Genomic DNA, 23,279 nt, shown 5'->3' with positions numbered 1-23,279 from the left:
ATAATAATGTTAAACAACTCAAATGTAACCTGTGAATTAGATATTTCTGTTATGTCTCATTTTGTGCATTCCTTTGCCCAATTTCCAACCTGTAGGAAAGAAGCAAAGCTAATGAGTTCCCTTTACTTGCACTCTTGTCATAACCAGTTGATATGACTTTCTTCAGTGGAAAACTAAAATGAGAAATGAAATAAAATTAAGTAAATGGACTGTTGTTTGAAAAGCTGGGTATTGGAGCCGTCAAGCTTCGAAAAGTTCCATAAATGCATCTTAAAGGATTAGTTCACTTTCAAATAAAAATTTCCTGGTAATTTACTCACCCGCAAGTTTACACTTTTCTTACTTCTGTCGAAAAGAAATTTAGTTTTTTGATGAAAACAATCCAGGATTATTCTGCTTATAGTGGACTGAATGGCTAACAAATGGTTGAAGGTCAAAATCACAGTTTCAGGGCAGCTTCAAAGGGCTCTACATGATACCAGACGCGGAATAAGAGTCTTAACTGGCGAAACGATTGGTCATTTTCTTTTTGTCATTTTGGAGCTTGAATGGCCCCATTCTTTATTCACATTCATTAAAACAATGGAAAATCTTTTGTGTTCCATGCAAGAGGTACAGATTTGGAAAGCTATGCATCTGAGAAAACAATGTCAATTTAATACATTTATGTGTCTTGTGAGCACTAGGGTATTATATGCACATTCATTTTATAGATATATATACTCTACTATGTCAACACTTGTCTCATTTGTGTCTGTTTAAGCAATAAAATGTCTCAGCAATCTGGTCAATAACCTGAGCAATAAAATCTTGCTTTTGGAACATTACATGGTTACTGAAACACTGAATCACTTATTTAGTGTTGGCTAGGAGTATAAAACATGAAATGTCTCATTACCTGATGGTTTTGATCATGCTGAGGCCCATCTCAACACAGCAGTGGGCATGATCCGGTCGAGGCTCGGGAAGGCCAGAAACACAATAATAACAATCCCCTAGTATCTTGATCCTCAGGCAATGATGCTCCTGAGAAGAAAAGGAGAAGACATTTTTACATTTAGTATGACCAACTGTTTTAGGTGCAATATAAATTTTTATATTTAATACAGCTGAATCAATCAAAATACATCAAGTTATCCCAATAAAAGCAATTAAGGGTCAGATCAGGTAGAAATTTATAACCGTAATTTCCCTATAATTTCCACTATAGTCTCTATCTTTTCTAGTTATCTCTCAGCCTGCCAGGTTTTTGTGTAGAGCTCAGAGAGGGTGATAATTTAGGCTGCCACTCACTCATTCGATCTCTCTGAAATCCATTACTCATGCCTACTGCCATATTATTGTCTTTTCACAGCTCAGTAAACGCTGTATGGAGACAGAGTCGTTACGTCCAACTGTCATTTATCAATCGCTAAAACCACCACCTACAGCCTGATTAGCTCTGGACTGGCTCATGATAGCATGCTTGAAGCACTAGTGCTAATCTGCAGGCTAAGTGAAAGCCTTTTGCATAATCAATACCAACCTGTGGGACAATTTAATGGATATGAACACAGAAGCTAGCATTAAATGCTAGTGTAACAACACACTCAAAACATCAACATGACGTAATGTCATTAATAAAGAACCCATTAAATTAAAACTTGAACATGCTCTTAGTTGGACTGAGCCTTACAGAAAAAGTACTGTGGAAGCACATTAATGGTATCAGATGGTAATACCAAGGTATTTTATATATATATATATATATATATATATTCACACAACTCATCAAACGTTTGGGGTCGATAATGTAAAATGTTTTTGAAAAAAGGTCTCTTATGCTCACAAAGGTGCATTTATTTGATAAAATACAGAAAAAGCAATAGTATTCGCAAACATTATGACAAATTATAATGTCTTTTTTGAAATATTTTATGTTATTTATTCCTGTGATGTTGAATCTTATAAGCAATCTGTTATGTGGATGGAGGTTGATGAACCCAAAAGCAGACGGAATGCTCTCACAAGATTTATTGAAGACAAAAAACAGAAAACAAAACCCACGAGGGGGCAAAACAAGACAAAAGGCAAAAGCCTGGACTAAGACTTGACGATGACTAAACAGTAACTAACAATTTACATTATACGTTGAACAGAACTCCAGACAAAATACTCACAGCAAGATATCATTTAAGATAGACAGTGACAAAGCTTGACAACAGTTGGCAATATTTGGCAATGAACCGACCCAGGACAGAGACACACAAGGGGTTTATAAAGGGAGGCTAATAATGAACACAACAGGTGAAACAGATACGCTAATAATTACAAAACGAGGATCACAAGGGGGCAGGGTTACATGATGAGACATGACAACGCGAGCACATGGCCAAACAAATGGTCATGTGCTGCACATGAAAACATGGGCCTGTCATGATTCTGCCGCAAGACAAGAGAAAAATCAAGAACAAGATGGCAGGATCATGACACAATCATTACTCCAGTCTTCAGTGTCACATGATCCTTCAGAAATCATTCTAATATTCTGATTTGCTGCCCAAGAATAATTTTTGATTGTTATAAACGCTTTAAAACTGGTGTGCTGCTTAATATTTTTGTAGAAACTGTGATACTTTAAAAGAACACCATTTATTTAAAATTCTAAGGCATTATAAATGTCTTTACTGTCAATTCTGATCAAATTAATGTACACTTACTAAATAAAAGTATTAATAAAAAAGAATATATATATATATATATATATATATATATATATATATATATATATATATATATATATATATATTTGAAAGGTAGTGTACCATTAGTAGCAAATGATTACCATACACATATTATACATAGATTTCTTCAGGTCAAATGCTAGATCACACTGCTAGCAACATCAAGGTCATGAATTAGTTTCCAAGGGAACAAACATAGTGATAACACAATATGGTACTGCAATATACAGTAATTCATTGAATATCATGGCATAACCAGGCTGTATGTCCAGAAACATGGCATTTCCGTGGCACAACTTAAAAAATATACCAACTTTTGTCAGATGTTTAGTGTTTCTAATATATATATATATATATATAGTACAGACCAAAAGTTTGGACACACCTTCTCATTCAAAGAGTTTTCTTTATTTTCATGACTATGAAAATTGTAGATTCACACTGAAGGCATCAAAACTATGAATGAACACATGTGGAATTATATATGGAATTATATACATAACAAAAAAGTGTGAATATATATATATATATATATATATATATATATATATATATATATATATATATATATATATATATATATATATATATATATATATAAATATCACTCATTTAGATCATATGTCAAGTAACGAAATGGTTAGATTACATTTCCCTTTAGGCAATGTGAGTCCATAGAAGAAGAATAAAGAGCTAGGGAGAGACAGATAGCAAGAGAGCGAAAAAGATTTCTGTAAGATAATGCTGCTGTAAGACAGGATCATCGGAGTTCAAAGTGTTGTCAAGATGTGGTATGACGCAAGCAATCAAAACCATTACATCTGTAAATGCTGAACGCGACAGCTCAACTGCACAGTTAACCAGCACAGCAATAACCGCCAGGGTTGGGGAGTAACGGAATACATATAGCAGCGTTACGTAATCAGGATATAAATATCCATTACAGTTACATCACAAAACAAAGTATTCAGATTACAGTTACATTTTGTAAAAAGTGGGAATACTATCAGGAATACATTTGTTTCATTTAAAATAAAATAAATGAGTATTTTGAAATAATAACGCTATATTTAACGCTGCTTCATCATAGTTCATGGTTCTGTTGACTCACGTTGACTCGCATGAGCCATCTGCTGGTGTGTTCGCAAATAACACCCTTCTACAATTATTCTCCTCAAATGCGGGATGGGACGCTGCTGGGAAAAATGCTTTCGTGTCTGGAAATTTAAGTTGTTTTGTTTTCAAAGAGTATAAAGGAAATGTGCATGAAGACTTTTGCTTTAACATAGCCTACTCAACCATCTTGAACATGTGCAGGTACGACTAGCATGGAAATCATTTTGTTAAGACTTTTGGAAGATGGCCTGGTGTCAAGAAGGGCAGCAAAGAACCCACTTCTCTCCAAAAAAAACATCAGGGACAGATTGATCTTCTGCAGAAAGTATAGTGAATGGACTGCTGAGGACTGGGGCAAAGTCATATTCTCCGATGAAGCCCCATTCCGATTGTTTGGGGCATCTGGAAAAAGGCTTGTCCGGAGAAGAAAAGGTGAGCGCTACCATCAGTCATGTGTGTCATGCCAAAAGTAAAGCATCCTGACACCATTCATGTGTGGGGTTGCTTCTCATCCAAGGGAGTGGGCTCACTCACAATTCTGCCCAAAAACACAGCCATGAATAAAGAATGGTACCAAGACACCCTCCAACAGCAACTTCTTCCAACAATCCAACAACAGTTTGGTGAAGAACAATGCATTTTCCAGCACGATGGAGCACCGTGCCATAAGGCAAAAGTGATAACTAAGTGGCTCGGGGACCAGAATGTTAAAATTTTGGGTCCATGGCCTGGAAACTCCCCAGATCTTAATCCCATTGAGAACTTGTGGTCAATCCTCAAGAGGCGGGTGGACAAACAAAAACCCACTAATTCTGACAAACTCCAAGAAGTGATTATGAAAGAATGGGTTGCTATCAGTCAGGATTTGGTCCAGAAGTTGATTGAGAGCATGCCCAGTCGAATTGCAGAGGTCCTGAAAAAGAAGGGCCAACACTGCAAATACTGACTCTTTGCATAAATGTCATGTAATTGTCGATAAAAGCCTTTGAAACGTATGAAGTGCTTGTAATTATATTTCAGTAAAACTAAGAAACAACTGAAACAAAGATCTAAAATCAGTTTAGCAGCAAACTTTTTGAAAACTAATATTTATGTAATTCTCAAAACTTTTGGCCACGACTGTACACTTGTAGGCTTAATTTAAAATAGACTAATATGGTTTAAAAAAAAATAAAAAATATATATATATATATATATATATATATATATATATATATATTGTGTATAAACTATAATCATTTTTACTTATACATGTTAAAGAAATAAAATAATAATAATAAAAGTACAACTGTAATACTAAACTGTATAGCCACTAAATGTCTACATAGCCTTTTATATAAATATATATAGGCCTACATGCTATAATAACTAGATAATGAAATAAGGCACACTTTTTAATAGTTTCAAATAGTTTTTAGAGTTTGTATTAGTATTAACTTTAAAGTCATAGTTTAAAAAAAAAGTACTTAGATATTGCTTTGTTGACTTTATTTACATATGTAACTAAAAGGAATCCAAAAGTAATCAGATTACATTACTTTCATATTGTGGTACTTGGATTACGTTACTGAATACATTTTTAATTAAGTAATTTGTAACTATAACAAAATAAATTTTAAAAACAAACCTCCCAACCCTGCTTACCACACACATGTGACATCTCTGAATAAACACTGCCATCTGAAAAGAAAATGAATATCGCTCATCACGATAATCACTGCTGCAGAATTTAATACAACACCAGGCAGATTCACACAAACATGCGCAAGGATACAAGGATATTTAAATATGACATACTGATACAACCATCTGCAAGCACACATATGCCACATTTGAATATCTGCATTATGCATCAGCAAGCCACTTCATGGTTGGTTAATCTCCAATGATTATTGTACTGACTCATGAATAAGATTATTGGAGAGTTGCAGCACAAGGACAGTGTTTAATATTCTTCATAATGCATTTATATCCTCCTCCATTCTGAGCAATATAACAAAAAACACATTTGTTAAATACACAAAATCAATTTTCCTGTATAAATGTCTGTAAGTAATGTTGTTCTTTCTTCCAAGGGCAGCTATCAAGATTTGCACGAGTTGTTGACAGTTGTACCCTTGCGCTAACACACATACACTCATATATCAATGTCATTAATGCTGGGGACGCGGCCACAACATTTTTATTTATGTGACTTTTGCAACAGGCATTTAGCACATCAGTGCACTGCAGGACATGAGGGACGGTGCGCCGGCACATATTTCATCCTCCTCTGTACTCTAACTGAACTCCAAGATATGCTGGCACTGCCCTTGGCACACAAACATAACACTTCTCTTTGTTTCACACATCCTACATCAAATATGTGCAAGTGAAGCAGGAGTGTAACAGCAATTTTCTGAGGTAATCAGCACTGAATTATGTGAATAAAGCACTAAAATAGGCCTACTTTACATAGAAAGGTGTGTTGAATGATAATGATTTAAAGGGATAGTTTGCCAAAAATGAAAATTGCCATCATTTACTCACCCTCATGTCGTTCCAAACCTGTACATCCTTCTCAAGATAACATTCTGTTTGTTTTTTGTCCATAAAATGCAAGTCAACTGGGGTTGTTTTGAACCCCCACTGACTTAAATTGTACGGACAAAAACATTTCTTTAAAATATCTACTTTTGTGTCCCACAGAAGTCAGTCAGACATACAAATACAGTGCAATAAATCAGTGCAGACGATGCCTGGTTAAACTGGATTACAGGACGATAAGATACAAGCATGAGTTTTTGGGCTAAAATGCATAAGTGGATCAAATATTTATTGAATTCTGGAGTATTTAAATTTATAATGGCCATAAATGAAAATGGTTATCAGGAAAGGGGCACAGATAATTATTACAACCTCAATTGTCATAAAATCTAATCAACATAAGAAGGGGAATTTCATTTACATCTTACCCAAACCTCAAGGAGTAACTATGAAATGTTCAAATCACTGGGATTTAGTCTATAGAATAGAACACAAAATGCTGATTGGTTTCCATTAAAGGGGTCATGAACTGCCTTTGTTTTTTTGGTTAATCTGTTCTCTGAGGTCCACTTGTAATGTAAACATGATTTTACATTAAAAAAAGAATAATAATTTAGAACTAATTAGTTACTTTCTGTCCAGTTTTTAACCTCCCTGATCAGAACACTGTTTAAATAGGCATGGTAAGTTCAGAGTCTATTGAATAACCTTTAGGCACTGCTATTACATATTTTGTACCCTAAATGACACTGTGATGTGGCTGAAAGATTGTCATGTATGTGTGTTAGGTCACTTACGTGTGCCAGTCGGTCAAAGCGTGCAAAGAGTTCGTTGAGCATTCGAACGAGTTCCTGAGCAGAGAGTGTGGTGGAAAGATTGGTGAAGCCCTTCACATCAGCAAAGAGAATACTGCACAAAACACACATGCACATAAATCAGCCAGACAAATCACGATTTTCCCAAACATTTCACAGCCAATCTGGGATTTTTAATCTGAGATAAACAGGCAGAACTTAAAAATATAATAAAAAATATAATAAATATACAATACAGCTAACTGTACTGATAAGTTTAAATATACTAGCTATACAAGCTTTTTTATGAATTAATCAGATCAAAAAGTGATAGCAAAAGCTTTCATAATGTTACAAAAGATATCTATCTCAGATATATACTGTTCTTCTGAAGTTTCAGTTTATCCAAAATCCTTAAACAAATTGAAATTAATAAAATCACAGCTTCAGAAAAAATGTCATTGCTGTTTTTACTGATTTCTGATCAAATAAATGCAGCCTTGGTAAGCAGTGAAACCTTACTGACTCTAAAAATGTAAACAGTAGTGTACCTACACAAATAAACTTATGTTTACAAAATTATGCTGCAGAACATGGCATTTGCATAAATTTCATGTTAAGAACAGATTTACATTAAATGTTTTTTTTATGACAATACATGTATTCTGTCTGTGATTACTATGAATATATTTATGTTATTGCATATAAAGGCCTATTATATAAAATAATTTAGTAAATAGTGTAAAAAAATAAGGGTGAACCATTAAAAATGGCCAAAATGGCTTCATTTAGGCTCAAATGGCCATGGACTGGCATTTTTAGAGCCAATTTGGTGCTCTTATGGTGACTGACTGTGCTTTGCTGGGCTACTTGTTTGGGTTATAAAAGAGAGTGACTCAGCCATAATCAAGAATGACAGAGCCATAACAGTGGGCGACCGAGCCTAAATGGTGGATGACTGATTCAATTCCATTTGACTCTCTTTTATTCTATCCATGATGACTGTACCACAGTGGAATAAATTACCTCACGTTCTCATAGCGGTGAATGTAGATACGGTGAAACTGGTGCTGTAGGTTCTCGTCCTCCACATTGGTCATGTCATTAATCATCTCCAGCACTACAAAGCGTGGCAGCACCGACAAGACCAGACGCTCCTAACACAGGTGGAGCATAGGTAAAGTGCTTCATTAAACATGGACTTAAATCATTCAGTCACTGAATGCACACGTACACAAACAAAAACATAATTTTCATATTATACACATCGATTCCCTTTTTAGTTTCAACCTGTTCAACAATTCAACTAGTTTACCAGTCTTAACTTTAAACCACTTCCAAATTATAAGGTAATTAAAAAACAGTTTGTTGTATTATTTTATTATTTAAACCAACATATTACAATGTGACACAGTTTCCTTTTGGTGCAATAACAGCTTCAAGTCAAGTCAAGTGTTGGTTCCCTTAATGGTTCACCAGTCAATCAAATAACCCCGAGCGTCCAGCGCACAGGGCTAAATATAAATGCATAGCAGTCTCTAACATAATTTCCCCAAAATTTAAAGGTATTTAAAATTCAGTTCAACCTGCTTTTACAAAACACTGTAAAGAACATACGGTACGATTGCCAAATACGTTAAATCTGAAGTGTGTAATTTTTCATAACTAAAATTAATTGCAAAAAATATTTTTTTCAAGCAGATTTGACAAACAGTTCCCAGTCTTCCACTGGTTGGACTCGAAAACCATGCCATTGGTTGAGCCAATATTGTATTGCTGGGCTGGTCAGATGCATAAAGAAACAGCAATTACAGCATTTACACTTTTTATTAGATATATCACTAACAGCTGCCTCTCCACATTAGTTTGGCTGAGGTAGGAGAAAGTATTTTCAAATATCAAAAAATTACACACCTCAGCTATAATTCACCTTTGTAACGCTGCATGGATAAAGACCAGGCACTGCAAATATGCATTCAGAAAGCAAGAGTTTGTACTCTAACCACTGGCTGGGCTAAAAGCAGGGGCAATTTGGATAGATGGGCATACAAAAGAAGAGGAAATGCAAACACACATACACACACAGTGGTACCAGCATGGGCTCCACTTGACTGGCAAATAAAACCCACTTCAGCAAACAGCCGGAGAGCTCTCAGAGAAAGAGATGGGTGGGGGAGGGTGGAGATGGAGAGAGATTCCCTAAGGAGTCTCGAAACCTTTCTACACTAGCCTTCTGTCCCTATGAGATGCTGTTCTCATCTTTAAATCAATTACTCTCACCCACTGCAGCCCATTGCTGGTGAAGAAGTGTGATACAGCAACATTACGTTTGTGCATGAGTGTGCACACTTTTAAAAGGTTGGGGTCAGTCAGATTGTTTTGGAAAGGTACTTAATATTTTTCAGGTATTAAACTAATCAAAAGTGACAGTAAATAGATTTATACTATTTCAAAAGATTTTTATTTCAAATAAATGTTGTTCCTTTGAACTATTTAAAAAAAAAAAATCTGACAGCACAACTGTTTTTACATTGATAATAACCAATGTTTTTTGTCAATGATGATAGTTGAATGGATGGCGGTGGCCAATACAATGCCAATGTGAAACAGAATTCAAGCAAATTCCTAGCAAAGACTTATACAATTATTTGTTTAAATTTAAAAACAGAAATGGTTTACCCTTCAATGACAAAGCTGCTGGCAGAATAAAAGACAGTTAACAAAATTGTCAAATAATTAATTGATTAAATTAATTAAATTAATTGGTCTGTATGACTGTATAGTACAGTCTAACACTAGAAGTAATTGGTATAATTGGCCAGAAAGTATGGTTAGCATTGCAATTTGTTGATGATGTTACTTTGTTTACCACACGTACAATATACTTACACATCTTGGAAACATCCTGAAGTACATGAGCCACAAACACGTGTCACGCGAGTGTGTGTAAAGGAAACTTTTTTTAAAGTTTGCAGACACTAACCTGTCGCTGGTTCTCGGTCTCCAGGCGAAGACGTGCCTCGATGCACCTGCGTGTCTCCAGAAAGGCCTGGCGCTGGGCGCGGTCTGACAGGTAGCTGATAAACATCCCTGCAGTGTTTATACATAAGAACAGCAGCACCTGAGCTAACAGCTGAAGAGAGAGAGAAGAAAAACAGAGAATTTTACCAACCTTAAGCAATTAGAGAGCTAAACTGCAGGTGAAACTACTCTACATCCATTTATCAGGTGTATATGACCATATGTGGAATTTTACACTGGAAACTCAAACACAAAAACAGCATAAATATTGTCCAAAAAAAGTATTATTTAGAAACATTAGCTAATGGCGATTGAATTTAAAAAAATTCCAGCAATAAATAAGCTGAATTTTTACTAAAAATATATTTTTGGCATTATGACAATGGGATAATTTTGCTGTTTGCTGTTCACTGTGCAGTGCCAGCTTTATCGTGCAAGATGAACCTGCACACTGACTCGAACAAGTAGAGAAAGAGTGGTTTTGTCCTATTTTGGTGGATTAATGTAAATAATATTTCCTCATTTAGCAGATACCAGCCACTGCCAAATAAGTTTATTTACTCGCCAAAGGCTTTTTTTTTCTTTTGCATTTGGCAAGTGTATATTTCAGACCCTGAGTATAAGCATACAAGACAAGAGAAAAATACTTAAATGCTTATTTTAATTTAAATGCAATACTATTCCCTAGGAGATGGAAGCTAAATGTCATCTTTCCCTCTATTTCACACAAATACACACAGAGACACACATGTGCATACATAATTGCACATTAACGTGAAATTAATAAATGTCAGTCATATACTGGAGGCAGAGTACAATATTTTACAGTAAATAAGCATACTATTATTTTAAATGTACTCATTTAAAAGCAAAAGCAAAGAGGTTTAAAAAAAAGTGTCTTGTGTGTTCACTTTTCAGGTCCAATTTTTTAACTGTTAACTGTGTGTCACGCTGCCTGGTCTCTGTTTCCCTGAGTCTCCACTAGTGGTCTCACTTCCCCATAGGCACCTCACCGTAGGCACTACAATTCCCTCAAAGCCTTTTTCCCTTCATCACAGTAATTGCACTCCTGTTAATTGCACTCAGGTGTCTTCACTTGATAGTCATTACCCTGCCTATATAATCCGGTCTGTTTCCATTTGTTTTCATGGAGTCCTTTCATTCCGTCACCCTGTTTCCTCGCCTTCCGAGGGTCCTCGTCTTCCGAGTTTTCTGTTCCCTTTCCTGTTCCTTCCCTGTTTGTTTATTTTTGGATGGATTTATGGTTTTGACACCTGCTTGTTGGATGCTGATTTGGATTACCCATTAAAACCCACACTGTAATTGGATCTCTCATCTCCTGTGTTTCCCAGGGTTCCGATCGTAACACTGTGTCACTGTTTAGATTCTTAAATTCATAAGAATTTCATACACACTTATTTGGCTATTTTCTTTTGAGGAATCTGTCAAAATATTTTGAGTCTATATAAAGCTAAAAGCATGCTGATTTTCCAGTGCGGGTTTTTGTCTTCCTTGCATATCTTATGCACAACTAAATTAGAACTGAACAAACAAAATCACATTTACAAACATGTCACTTACTTCAAGTTATTTGCATGTTTTAGCTTGAAAAAAATAATAACATGAATTATCCTTTAGGCAATAGCTGTTCTCCTACCATGCATTTCCAATTGCTTTCCATTTTCTGATTTGCTTATTACAACCCAGTAGAAACCAAGCGAAAAAACCAAGGAGTTGTTCAGCCTTTCCACTAGGGGGAGTCACAGAGGTCAGAGAAAATTGGGGATTGATGCCAAATCGACACAACATGTTTAAGATGTTGAATCTGGATTAAACCAGTTAGCCCTCTGAAATCAATAAGGTATCAAATATACTGAATTTCTAATAAATTCAGACACATTTTCGTGTAAGACTGACAGTTAGGCCAAAAAAATAAAAATAAAACCTTGATTAAAGCCTTTCTAAAATTGTAATCTCCAGAATAATTGGCTAGCTGCTAATACATTTCCTGGGCTCAACAGAGTGAATATATTGTATTTACAAGGTACAATTAGTGTCTAATTAGGCAGTTTTGATTTTATATCAAGATTATATACAGTCACCAACGACATAAGATACACTCTCTCTGTTTTTCCATTAAAGTAGCCACCGAAGCATAACAAAAATGTTATATACACAGAGGTGCATATTTATATTTAGACAAACACTGTTAGTTTACTGCATTTGGAACATATACTGTCATGCCTCTCAGAGGAATCCAAAAATACACATGCTTTACCAAACATGTCGTGAAATCTCCAGAGAGTATGATGTAACCACCTGCAATAATTAACACTCTAAAACAATCACTGCAGAAACATGTTTAAGCATGTCTCCGCACCTATTACTACAAAAGCCTCACAGGCATTTGTGTGTGCGTGTGTATGTGTGCAGGTCAGTGAGATACATCCCTCATGGGAATATAAATTTTATGACTGATTAACGAGCCCCCCCATCCTTTACAGTTTCAATTACTGCAGTTTTTTTGTCCTGCGGGGGCATTAAAGGGCTGCCATTTCAGACAGAGGCCCTAATTAATATACAAGCCCTCCAGTACACACACACATACTGTACACACACACACAAACACAGCAGAATGAATGCAGTAAACATCATCAACATTCAAGAATCAAGCTAGCATGCAAATTTACTCAAATATGACTTTAATAATTGTAATCTTTGCCGTTTGTGATTGTAAATGATATTTACAAACACGTAAACAACACCAGCATGCACTTTAGCAACGTGTGTGTAATAATACACAATAGCACACACACAGAGGTCAGTGATGTGGACAGTTTTAATAGGAAAGCTCATTATTTCAGACTTTTCCTATTCAGATCACTGACCTTAAAAAACATAATCTCACATTGCACAAATCCCTCTCCACATATGAAAACACGAAGTCTACAGATTAATGAAGATGAGCCTTTGTGCATTTCTTAAAATATTACTTTTAACCAATAACCATATACATGGTCAGTTACTCTTTTTAGCTTTACAGTTATCTACAGATTTTCCCGATGTCATTTTAATACATTTTAAATCAGTTCCCCAAAGATGTAGTTCATCACAGTAGCTATGATCCACTCACAAACAGAAAGTGTCAATAATTTTGAACAATGTATTTTTTAAACATAAGAAATATCTGTTTGTGAAATGTTTTTGCATATAACATATGGAGGCCAGTTTCTGAATAAAAAAGGGTAACTGTGACAAAGTTGTGACAAAAGACAAACTTTTTTTGTGAAGTATAAGGTTGTTAAAGTTTTGTGAGGTATACTTATGAGAAAAGATCAAAATATTTGTAAGACATAAGACTCAATTATGAGAACTAGTCCCAACTGTTAGACACAAAGTTTTTATTATAAGAAATACTCTCAAATGTGAGATATGGATTTGCAACTGTAAAATATAAAGGTGCAATTATGAGAAGAAAAGTCCTGATTGCAAGATATCAAATCCAAAATGTTAGATGTAAAGTTGCAATTATGAGAAACAGTCCCAATTGTGAGATATAAAGGTGAAAGTAAGAATAGGTTTCTACAGAAAATAGTGCTTCTGCTACCTTTATTTAAAATAAATGCCATTTGGATTGGTATTTTACTTATGAAATTATATTAATTTCTATGTGCAACATAAATATGAAAGTATGTTTTGGAGCCATTGTACACTTCATACAGAGAGAGGGAGTGTGTGTGCATGTGTGTGCCCATCAGCTAAACACAGCAGGAGAATTAACTTTACAGTTAAATCACTTACTTTTAAATCAATGCTTCAAAGCAGACACACACACACAGTGCACTTCAACTAGTCTTTAACACCATAATCACAGTGCTATCCATCAGCATGCCAGTGGAAATTGTTAAGAGTGATTGACTCCTATTGACTGCAGCAAATAAAATAAAAATCACAACTACATAGTGGCTCATAGACCAACAGATCTAATGAAACTGTTAATATCAACATTTTACTCCAGCCAGAGAGTCTTCGCCATGCTGAGGAGCAGAACTGAGATTTAATTAACACTCCATTTAATTACTGGGGTTGATTACAGTTGTAAAATGCTGCCTCTGAGATTTCCAATAGATGGGCTGCTGTCCACTGATAATTCAGCCAGTGAGCAGAAACATTACGATGACCAATTGATAAACTTTATTTTTTTAAGTGGTGTGTTGCAGCCAGTCTCTATGGAGCATCTAAGCAAATATGCACTTTGGGAATAACAGTTTTTTACTCACCCTTAGGCCAACCAAGACATAGATCACTTTGTTTCTTTATCGCATTATATAGCATTACATCACTTGATCACCAATGGATCCTCTGCAGAATAAGATGCCTTAAGAATGAGAGTCCAACAGCTGATTAAAAACATCACAACAATCCACAAGTAAAGCAGATGACTCCAGTCCATCAATTAACATCTTGTGAAGTGAAAAGCTGTGTGTTTGTATGAAAGAGATTCATCATTAAGGCATTTGAAGTTAAAACTTTCAATCTATACAAAATGTGTGTCCATTCTGTCACCCATAATATTGCTTCCTCCAACAAACAAAGTCAAGCCCTTGTTGTCATCTCACATCCAAATCCACTGACACACTTGTTTAGAACTGTTTTGTACTATTTCCACTTGCTTGATCTGTGCATATTTCTCTCCTGATGCAGATGAATGACATTTTCACTGGAAAAATCAATATTATGAATAGAGGTCTCATGTTTTACCCTTGAACCAATGGTTTTAAATTCAAAATGTATTTTAAAACTTTTTTTTTTAATTCATAAAACATGAACTAATATACTGGAGTCATGTTTTTCCCAGTTGTTTTGACTCTCATTATGATGGCACCTATTCACTGCAAAGGAGCCACTGGTGAGCAAGTGCTGCTAAATTTTTCTAAATATGTTCTTAGATGTGAGGTGTGTTTGAGTAAACTTATAGCAAATTTTCATTTTTGGATGAACTATTCCTTTAAACCCCACAACATTTTCCCCTAACAGCTAAGTCCTTTAAGTGCTATACAGAAGACGAAGAGCACTTTTACTAATTTTATTCCCAGAACTTTTCACTGATGCGGTCAGGGTTAATCACAATCTATTTAAAATGACTGTAATGGTAAGAGTAGATGCTTTATTTAGTTTGATTATTCAGTCTTTTAATTAAATGATAATTGGTGTTTTAATTCCACTGGAAATGTTTCCTGAGAGGTTACTAACTATTATATATATATTATTATATTAACACAGTATTTAGATTCAAAACAGTATTTAGATTCATTTTGAACAGTAGAGTCTACTTTTATCCATCACTCATTGTGTCATTGTTGTGTCACATTAAATATTACTGAGCTCTATTATGAAGCCAAAAACTCAACACTGCATTTCCATTCTGGCTTTCTGCCATTTCTTTAATGTAAAACCAGGATGATCCAGCTTTCTTGCTGGAAGCTGTTGAGGTCTGTCTCAGATATTTTCCCTAATCAAACCTGATGCATCGGACCGTTACCTACTAATCCAGATCGTGTGGCCCTCTACAGTGTAATACTGATCTCAGGACAACTGTACACTGTCATTGTAAGCAGCAGCCGATTGTTCTGAAGGTTTTGATTACACGGCACGACCATCTACAGTGTCAGCAATCAAGTGCTAGATTGAAAAATACATTATTAATCACTCAGACATAGAAACTTTTAATTGACCAGGCAGCCTGCTGTTATTGATCTCTGTACATGTGTGGAAATCTCCATGAGCAAAATGGACCATAAATGTGTTCTGTGTGTACTCACCGTACACAAAGTGTGTACAGTAAAGTTTCTGCACACTGGATATTGTGTCATAGGCTTTGCTAGACCCCATTTATTTAATCTAACCCTCCTCAAATCTGTACCAAATTCAGCCTTTTTAAAAATATGTGACGTTTTCTAAAAAAAACTGCAGCTGCAGCAAGCTGTCTAAAGTTATTTTACTCTGAATCCTTTGCTTAAACTAAACTTTGTTATATTAAGTATCATCTTTCCCTCAAGTCAATAGCAGATCACGGCATATGTAGGGCAATACTCGGCACGGAGCGCTGCCTCCACAAACAGTGCTCTACTTCTCTGTTCAACAAAACAAAATACGACAAAAGATGCTACCTTTAGCTATATGAAAAATATTAGCATATATATTTTGGACCCTAATGTCACACTTAAAGTCTGGATTTCATTGTATTAGATAGAAAATATTGAACCAAGTCATATCTGCAAACAAATTAATTTTTTTTATGTTTTTAATAATTTTTAACCAATTGCTCTCAAGGGCATTTTTAGTGGATGAAGTCAGCTGATGAATTTCATTGTCTTAACAATATACTATAATAATAACATGTATACTATAATAATGGCATGTACCATATATATATGATAGGTCTGTAATCACTATTATTATTATTCTTTTTTTTTTACATTAATACTTTTATTCAGCAAGGATGCATTCAATTGAACAAAATGTAATAAAATAAATTGTCACAGTTTCCACAAGTATTAAAAAAAGCTTTTTTCAACACTGATAATAATAAGAAAATTTGGCTTTACAATCACAGAAATAAATTAAAATGTTAAATATTTTCAAATAGAAAACAATTATTTTAAATTGTAATAATATTTCACAATATTACTGTTTTACTGTATTATTGATCAAATAAATGCAGCCTTGCAGTGAGCACAGAATATTTTAAACTATTTTCTTTTTTAATTTACTAACATGATATATACATATGTATGTGTGGGTGTATTTATTGCCAGTCAAGCAAGATTTGAACTCGCAACCTCTCATACTGAAAGCAGGAAATACTCTTCTGACCCACATCAACACCCTGCACTTTATCTATCGACAATCTGTCCTGCTGCACACAGCACTCTCACACTAGTCTGATGGAGTTTGTGAAGTGCCTTATAAATGATTGATGGAGACCCTGCATGAGTTTCCATAAACCCAGAGAAAGCACAAGAAAGCAAACGCATGCTAACTGACGTCCATCTTACCCAGGCACTGACGACATTCTACATTCGTAGCACTGAACACCGAAGCAGGTGTGCAGTCAGGTCTGAGGGTGTGTGTGTGTGTGTGAGCATGTCCTGCAGGATGAGCAAAAGAGAGGGAAACAGAGATGGGAAACGAAGAGAGGCTGGCAGACAAGTGTGTGAGTCAGAGAGCCCTTCTCCATATCTCCCTCCCACGCTTGCTATTTTTACAGTCTACCTCACGGCATCTTCGACCACTGCTTGGACATACACACACACACACACACACATTTTGGGGTATGATTGACTGAGTTTGGCTATTTTGACCTGAATCTGCATACAGACATCTGGATCTGGCCTAAATCTGTGTGTGAGAGGACACCAAACAACTGTCTGTCTGCCTCTCTCTGCTGTGATCACAGTGAATAATTTTTGCACACTATAATTAACTTGCATGGCTTCCTGTCTCCTCACTGTTGCGTTTGTCTGTGTGCTGGTTTTTGTGTACAGCACATTCGCTTGTCTGTGTACAGTGTGTGTGTGTGTGTGGGGGGGGGGGGGGGGGGTCTGTGTTTGTGTGCAGGTGAAAGCCACAAAATAACTGCAGTGCCACTATGACTCAATTTAAATGTGATATGATCACATGTGGAGTGGAATGACTTCAGGTCATCTTGTCATTTAGAATCTCTTAGCATCTGACAGAGAGAAAAAGAGGCTTTGCTGATCGGTACACAAACACATGCAACCATGTCAATGCAATGTATAAGGGATAGTTCACCTAAAAATACAAATCATATTGACCAAAACCTGTATGAACACTGTGGAGCACAAAAGAAGAAATGCTGAAGAACACTGGTGTCCAAACTACTTTGAAACCCATTGACTTTAAATGTAAAAAGACATTTTTCAAAATATCTTTTTTTGTGTTCCACAAGAAAGCAATGTATGTTTTTATTTTGTGTGAACTATTCCTTTAATTCTCTCATATTTTAGTAATTTTTGTTTTTGTAAATATACACTATTTGTTTTGCAAATATGTCTTTATAAATATATGTGAAGAGCTCACAATGCTCAAGCTCTCATCAGATGTTACTAAAATGTGTAAGTGACTGCAGTGCTCTAATATGACTGCTTTGCCGCATTCACAAGCTATTATTGACCTTTAGTGACCTCTATAAAATTTAAACCGCAAAAACAAGCCGTTAGTATCAGACAACAACACGACGCAGTCTGCGAAGAACGACCTTATAATGTCACTTTCAGCACCACGTTGGATGGACAGCAACCGTTGCGCTTTGGTTAAATGCCTCGAGCACAGGAAACATCCAGTGTTGCACCCAAACTTGGCATGATACAATATCACATTTCTCTGTCTCACCTGATTCGTGGAGATCTGTGCTCGAGGGGGCACCAACAGCTGGATCGCGATGTGCAGCGCGGAGGTCAGCAGTCCCGCCACGATGGCCCAGGTGAGAGGCAGCGGCAGCATGCTGTAGGTAGCAAAGAGCGTGAAGAGCACGTACCCTATCCCATCCCCGAGCAAACCGTAGCCCAGTCCCGTCGCGAGGATCTGCGTGGCCATGGCGACCCAGGTCACCGCTCCGCTGTACTGCAGGTAACCGTGCGAGCTTGTGTCTTTGCGTACCACCACCAGAGCGCAGATGACCACCTCGATGCCCGTGAAGAAGCCGAGCAGCATTCCTTTGATCGGGTCCATCGGTGTGGACGCCAGGGTCAGGTGCAGCACGAGCAGGGTCAGCTTGGTCACCACGTCCAGAATGTTCATGACCACCACCGACTTCCGTCGCTGGCCCAGGAAGTAGCGCTGGTACAGGCGCTCGAGGTCCCTGGACTTGAAGGCGTAGCGCAGCGTGGGGAAGATGACCCCGCGGTACGTGTAGCCCCAGCTCAGAAAGAAGTCGGAGTTGCTGGGCGCGCAGTCGATCTGCAGGAAACCCAGGTCGCTGCTCGAGCGCTCGGGGAAGACTTTAGTACCGCCGTTATTGTGCCGGTCGCTCACCGAAGTCCTGCCGGCGGACTGCTTGCGCGAGCCCTGCGCGTGAGGCTCGTCCGGTGAGACGGGTTTAGGGCTGTGCTCGTGAATGAAGCGCTGCTCGGTGATGTGTCGCACAGCGTTCTGCCACAGCAGGCGCTTCGGTCGGTTCCCGTTGTTGTTGCTGGGGGTCTTGTTGATGGTGTACAGCTCCTCGCTCGCGCTGGAACAGCGAACCTCAGACAACTCCATTGTTCCTAACGCGGTTCTATTTACCCACGCGCGTTCCTAGAACAGAGACAGCGAAGACGAGCAGGTGTGTGAGAGGAAGAATGAAGGCGAACCGAACGGAGAGTGGAGAACGCATCGGGACAAGGAGACTGGTCCCACGGCAGCTGCCGCTCATCATCATACGTCTTGTCCTCCGTGAACGTCAGAGCGATTCGGTTGCGCTGGCTCGTGCCATTTGGCTGCGCAGCGCTACAGCATGGCATGCGCCCGCTGGCATGCTGAAAAACAGAGCATCTTAACGCGGTCTGACGAAGAAAATGCCCCCCGTTGTCTGCGCTGCCGCAGAAAGTCTTGGTGTGGCTCTTTTCTCTTTAACGTAACCAAAGTGCACATACAATGTTAAGAGTCCTTTTCACAACGCCATACCGCGGTACAGTCCAGTCTTTTACTATATGTGCGTCTTCTGTGGTATGTTTTCCCCTTAAGAACTGTCTTCAGGAATCTTTCTCATATCCAGAAGTTAGGTTTTGGGTTGGATGGGTGTCGAGAAGACATTCCTCTTTGTCAGTTTTGGGGGTCAGCACAACCGATCACGAAGGACATGGAGTGATGAAATCCAAGAATAATATCACATAAAACAAACAAACAAGCAAGCGAGCAAGCATAAACTACAGAAATGTTTGTATCAGTCAGTGATGATTCAGAAGGCTTCTGTGATGTTATACAGAAGCATTCAGTGCGTCCGCGCTCATCTGGTGGAGATGGTATTTACACTGAGCTAAAGAGAGAAGGGAGGTGTGTGTTCGTGTGTGTGTGACTTAGTCCTCCCGACGTCACGAGCTCCTTGCCTCTTTTTCCTCCCCGTGCGCAGCTTTTGTTTCGAGCACCACAGAAGAACGCGCGCTGTCAGGACAGTGGGGGGAACACGAAGCATTTAAGAAAATAATTGATCCTATGTTTGCGTTCAAAAACAGAAAATAGACCAGTTTAACCAAAACCAAAATGAACACTGAAATGATTATTCATTTATTATTAATAATATATACTATAGGCATAAATAATAACAATAAAACTATAGAATAACCTATGGCTCCTCTTTGCACAGAAAGCCATAACATCAAGTATTTATAAACATTTATTCACAAAACCCCCTTTGGTCATACAAACTTGAAAAATATCTCAGTATCACTTAGTCGCATCCTTCTGCATCTAAAACAAAAACCTGCAGGACTTTTTCTGCTGTGCCTTCATAATTGGTAGCTACGCTCAATGACTGGAATCAAAACAGAAACATTTGTACTAATTTTAGGCATATTAATTTAATTAAAAGGTAGGCTAGTCTACCAAACGCTTACTTCATACTTCACTTCATAGCTAATTTATTTATGCCATTTCTTTTAATATCGTAAGTTGGAGTATGCATTGTTAATGAATTTTATTTACATTTTGATGTTATTTATTTTTGTTCCAAATTGTCCTCATTCCATTTTCCAAGTGTAGGCTACAATATCTGTCTAACTGCCGTCGTTTTCAATAAGAAGACGCGACCCGTAAAAATGGCGATAAAACAAAAAACTCAAATATTATTAAAGTTATAGGTCTATTGCGATTGATTTTATCATTTTTACATAAATTCTCAAGTTATTTTTAGCAACGTAACAGACTTAGCTCGAGTGGCTTTACCGTGACTCACCGGTTATTTGTCTTTTTCAAATATTTTACAGCGCGAGACATTAACCGCGGCTGATCAAAGCGGGCCGACAGCGCCTCGCGACTGACTCATCACATCCCCCGCTTTCGCTGCCGGCTCTTTTTCAACGGTTGTGGGATTGTACCACACGACACTACTTTCCAGGAGTTTCTCTATGCGTTGCTCACTTCCTTACTTTTTCTGCTTGCTCTGAAAAAAAAGAGGGATGATTAACTGCAACAGGAAACTCGCTCACCAGCTGCTCACGGCCTCCGCTGTTACACTCATTCAGTTCAGAAAAATCAATGAATCAAATCTAGCTGATATAAAATGAGTGAATCAAGTCTACCTACAGTAATACCAGGGCTGGGTCATGGTCCTGCAAAACCCCTTCTAGATCCTATCATCCCTAACGGCAGACCCCTTATCCAACTTGAAGAGTGATTTGGCAAAATTAATGTTAACATATCACCTAAAGATAAAAAAAAAATCTATCACCCTTTACTCAACTTTATGTTATTTCAAACATTTCTTTTGAGAAACACAAATGGTAAAGTTTATCAGAATGTTGATGCTTGCATTCAACAAAATACAGTAAAAGTATGATTAAACTAAACAACTCATGCATCATATTACAAGTTATCTGCACTGTAAACCCGAATAAGTTGAATTTACTTAAAAAAACTGAGGTAACTCGTTGATTTAAAATTTTTAAGTAATGAAGCATTAGTTGAATAAGTGAAGTGGGCTACGTTCAATGTACTTAAGCCCATAATGGAATGGAATAGAACATTTAAGTTGAATGTACTTATAACTGAGTTACAGTAACTGAAGATACTTAGTTTAAACAATCATTCCACATGCACCCATTTATTTAACTCAGCTTGTTAAGTTAGCATTACTCCATTACCAATTCAGCTAAATTGTATATTGTAACTGACCCAACTTAACTTTTAGTTCCTGAAACTCAAAATATCTTTCAATCAATAGAGCCATGTAAAATAAATACATACATCTGCAACATTACACTGATCCAATTAGCCATGGCCTAATAGGTTTCTAGTGTGTAGTTTCCTCAGTGATGGCACACTACAAATTTGAAAACGGAAATTTAACACCAATAGTTAAATTTAACACTTTCTCAGTGTATATATGGATACCACATGAGTGTTAAATCAACACTTTCAAAAGTGTTGACACTTGCAACACCAATACGGTGTTAAAATGTAACACTATTGGAGTTAAATAACAACACTGCAATAAGTAGTTGATATTGCCAACACTATTATGGTGTTAAAATGTAACACTATTAGAGTTAAATAACAACACTGTAATAAGTGTTTTAAACACAACAACAACAAATATATATATATATATATATATATATATATATATATAGAGAGAGAGAGAGAGAGAGAGAGAGAGAGAGAGAGAGATTAATTCACAAAACAATGCATATTTACACTTATTTATTTATTTTAACTGAAACATTGTAATTCTTTTTCCCTGCACCAAAATGTCTTCACATTCAGTGTTTTCAATTCATATAAAGAACATTCTTTACAACAATTAAAACAATGTCAAAGCAAATCAGTGCAAAGGCACAAAAAAACGTATTTGCTCCATATGTATTCTCAATTTAATCAGGTTTATAGTGCTTACATTTATCTGCTTAAACCACAGCATCTCAATCATTACAATTAACTATGAATGCAGGCCCATGAATGCGACCGCACCAATTGCACCACCACTAAGGACGGCCCTGGCTGAATGTATGTTACTGATCACTGAACAAAGTCTATGCCAATGCCGTTTGGACCTCCTTGGAGAAAGTAGTCTTTCTTTTTTTCAGGACGACAGGATGTGGTTCTCTGCAGTTTCCATCTAAGCAAGAAATCCACTCCCACTTGCAGCATCACAAAAGTGCTTCTGTAACATTGGGGAGAAAAAAACAGAATCATTTTACATCCATTCATCAAAAATATTATTAACAGGTGAAATATCAGATAAGTATCAATTACAATACAATAATAGTTCACTTAAAGCATTTACCCAAAAATTCTGTCATAATTTTTTTTCATCCTCATGTGGTTCCAAACCTGTATGACATACATGTCTTACATGGTGTCTGTAGAACGGAATGAATAT

The 23,279-nt window shown here is 36.8% G+C and overlaps 1 protein-coding gene across 2 annotated transcripts in view; it reads right to left on the bottom strand.

Annotated features, from left to right (window-relative positions):
- The window catches only part of LOC132096160 (adenylate cyclase type 8-like), a 46,631-nt gene extending 26,299 nt beyond the window's left edge, over nt 1-20,332 (bottom strand). The window contains exons 1-5 of one of the 2 annotated variants that reach the window (XM_059501376.1): nt 18,596-20,332; nt 10,143-10,292; nt 8,186-8,316; nt 7,163-7,274; nt 899-1,026 (exon numbers count right to left, since the gene is read on the bottom strand). In XM_059501376.1, the coding sequence (XP_059357359.1) occupies nt 899-1,026; nt 7,163-7,274; nt 8,186-8,316; nt 10,143-10,292; nt 18,596-19,462 (1,388 nt within the window). In that variant the 5' untranslated portion in view covers nt 19,463-20,332. The remainder of the gene's footprint in view (nt 1-898; nt 1,027-7,162; nt 7,275-8,185; nt 8,317-10,142; nt 10,293-18,595) is intronic. The other variant, XM_059501377.1, reaches the window with a different exon arrangement.
- Nucleotides 20,333-23,279: the final 2,947 nt, after the last annotated feature.

The sequence above is a fragment of the Carassius carassius genome, chromosome 20, assembly GCF_963082965.1.
Source record: "Carassius carassius chromosome 20, fCarCar2.1, whole genome shotgun sequence".
Taxonomy (NCBI): domain Eukaryota; kingdom Metazoa; phylum Chordata; class Actinopteri; order Cypriniformes; family Cyprinidae; genus Carassius; species Carassius carassius.
The sequence above is the reverse complement of the archived record's forward strand: the minus strand, read 5'-3'. Positions and strand labels throughout refer to the sequence as shown.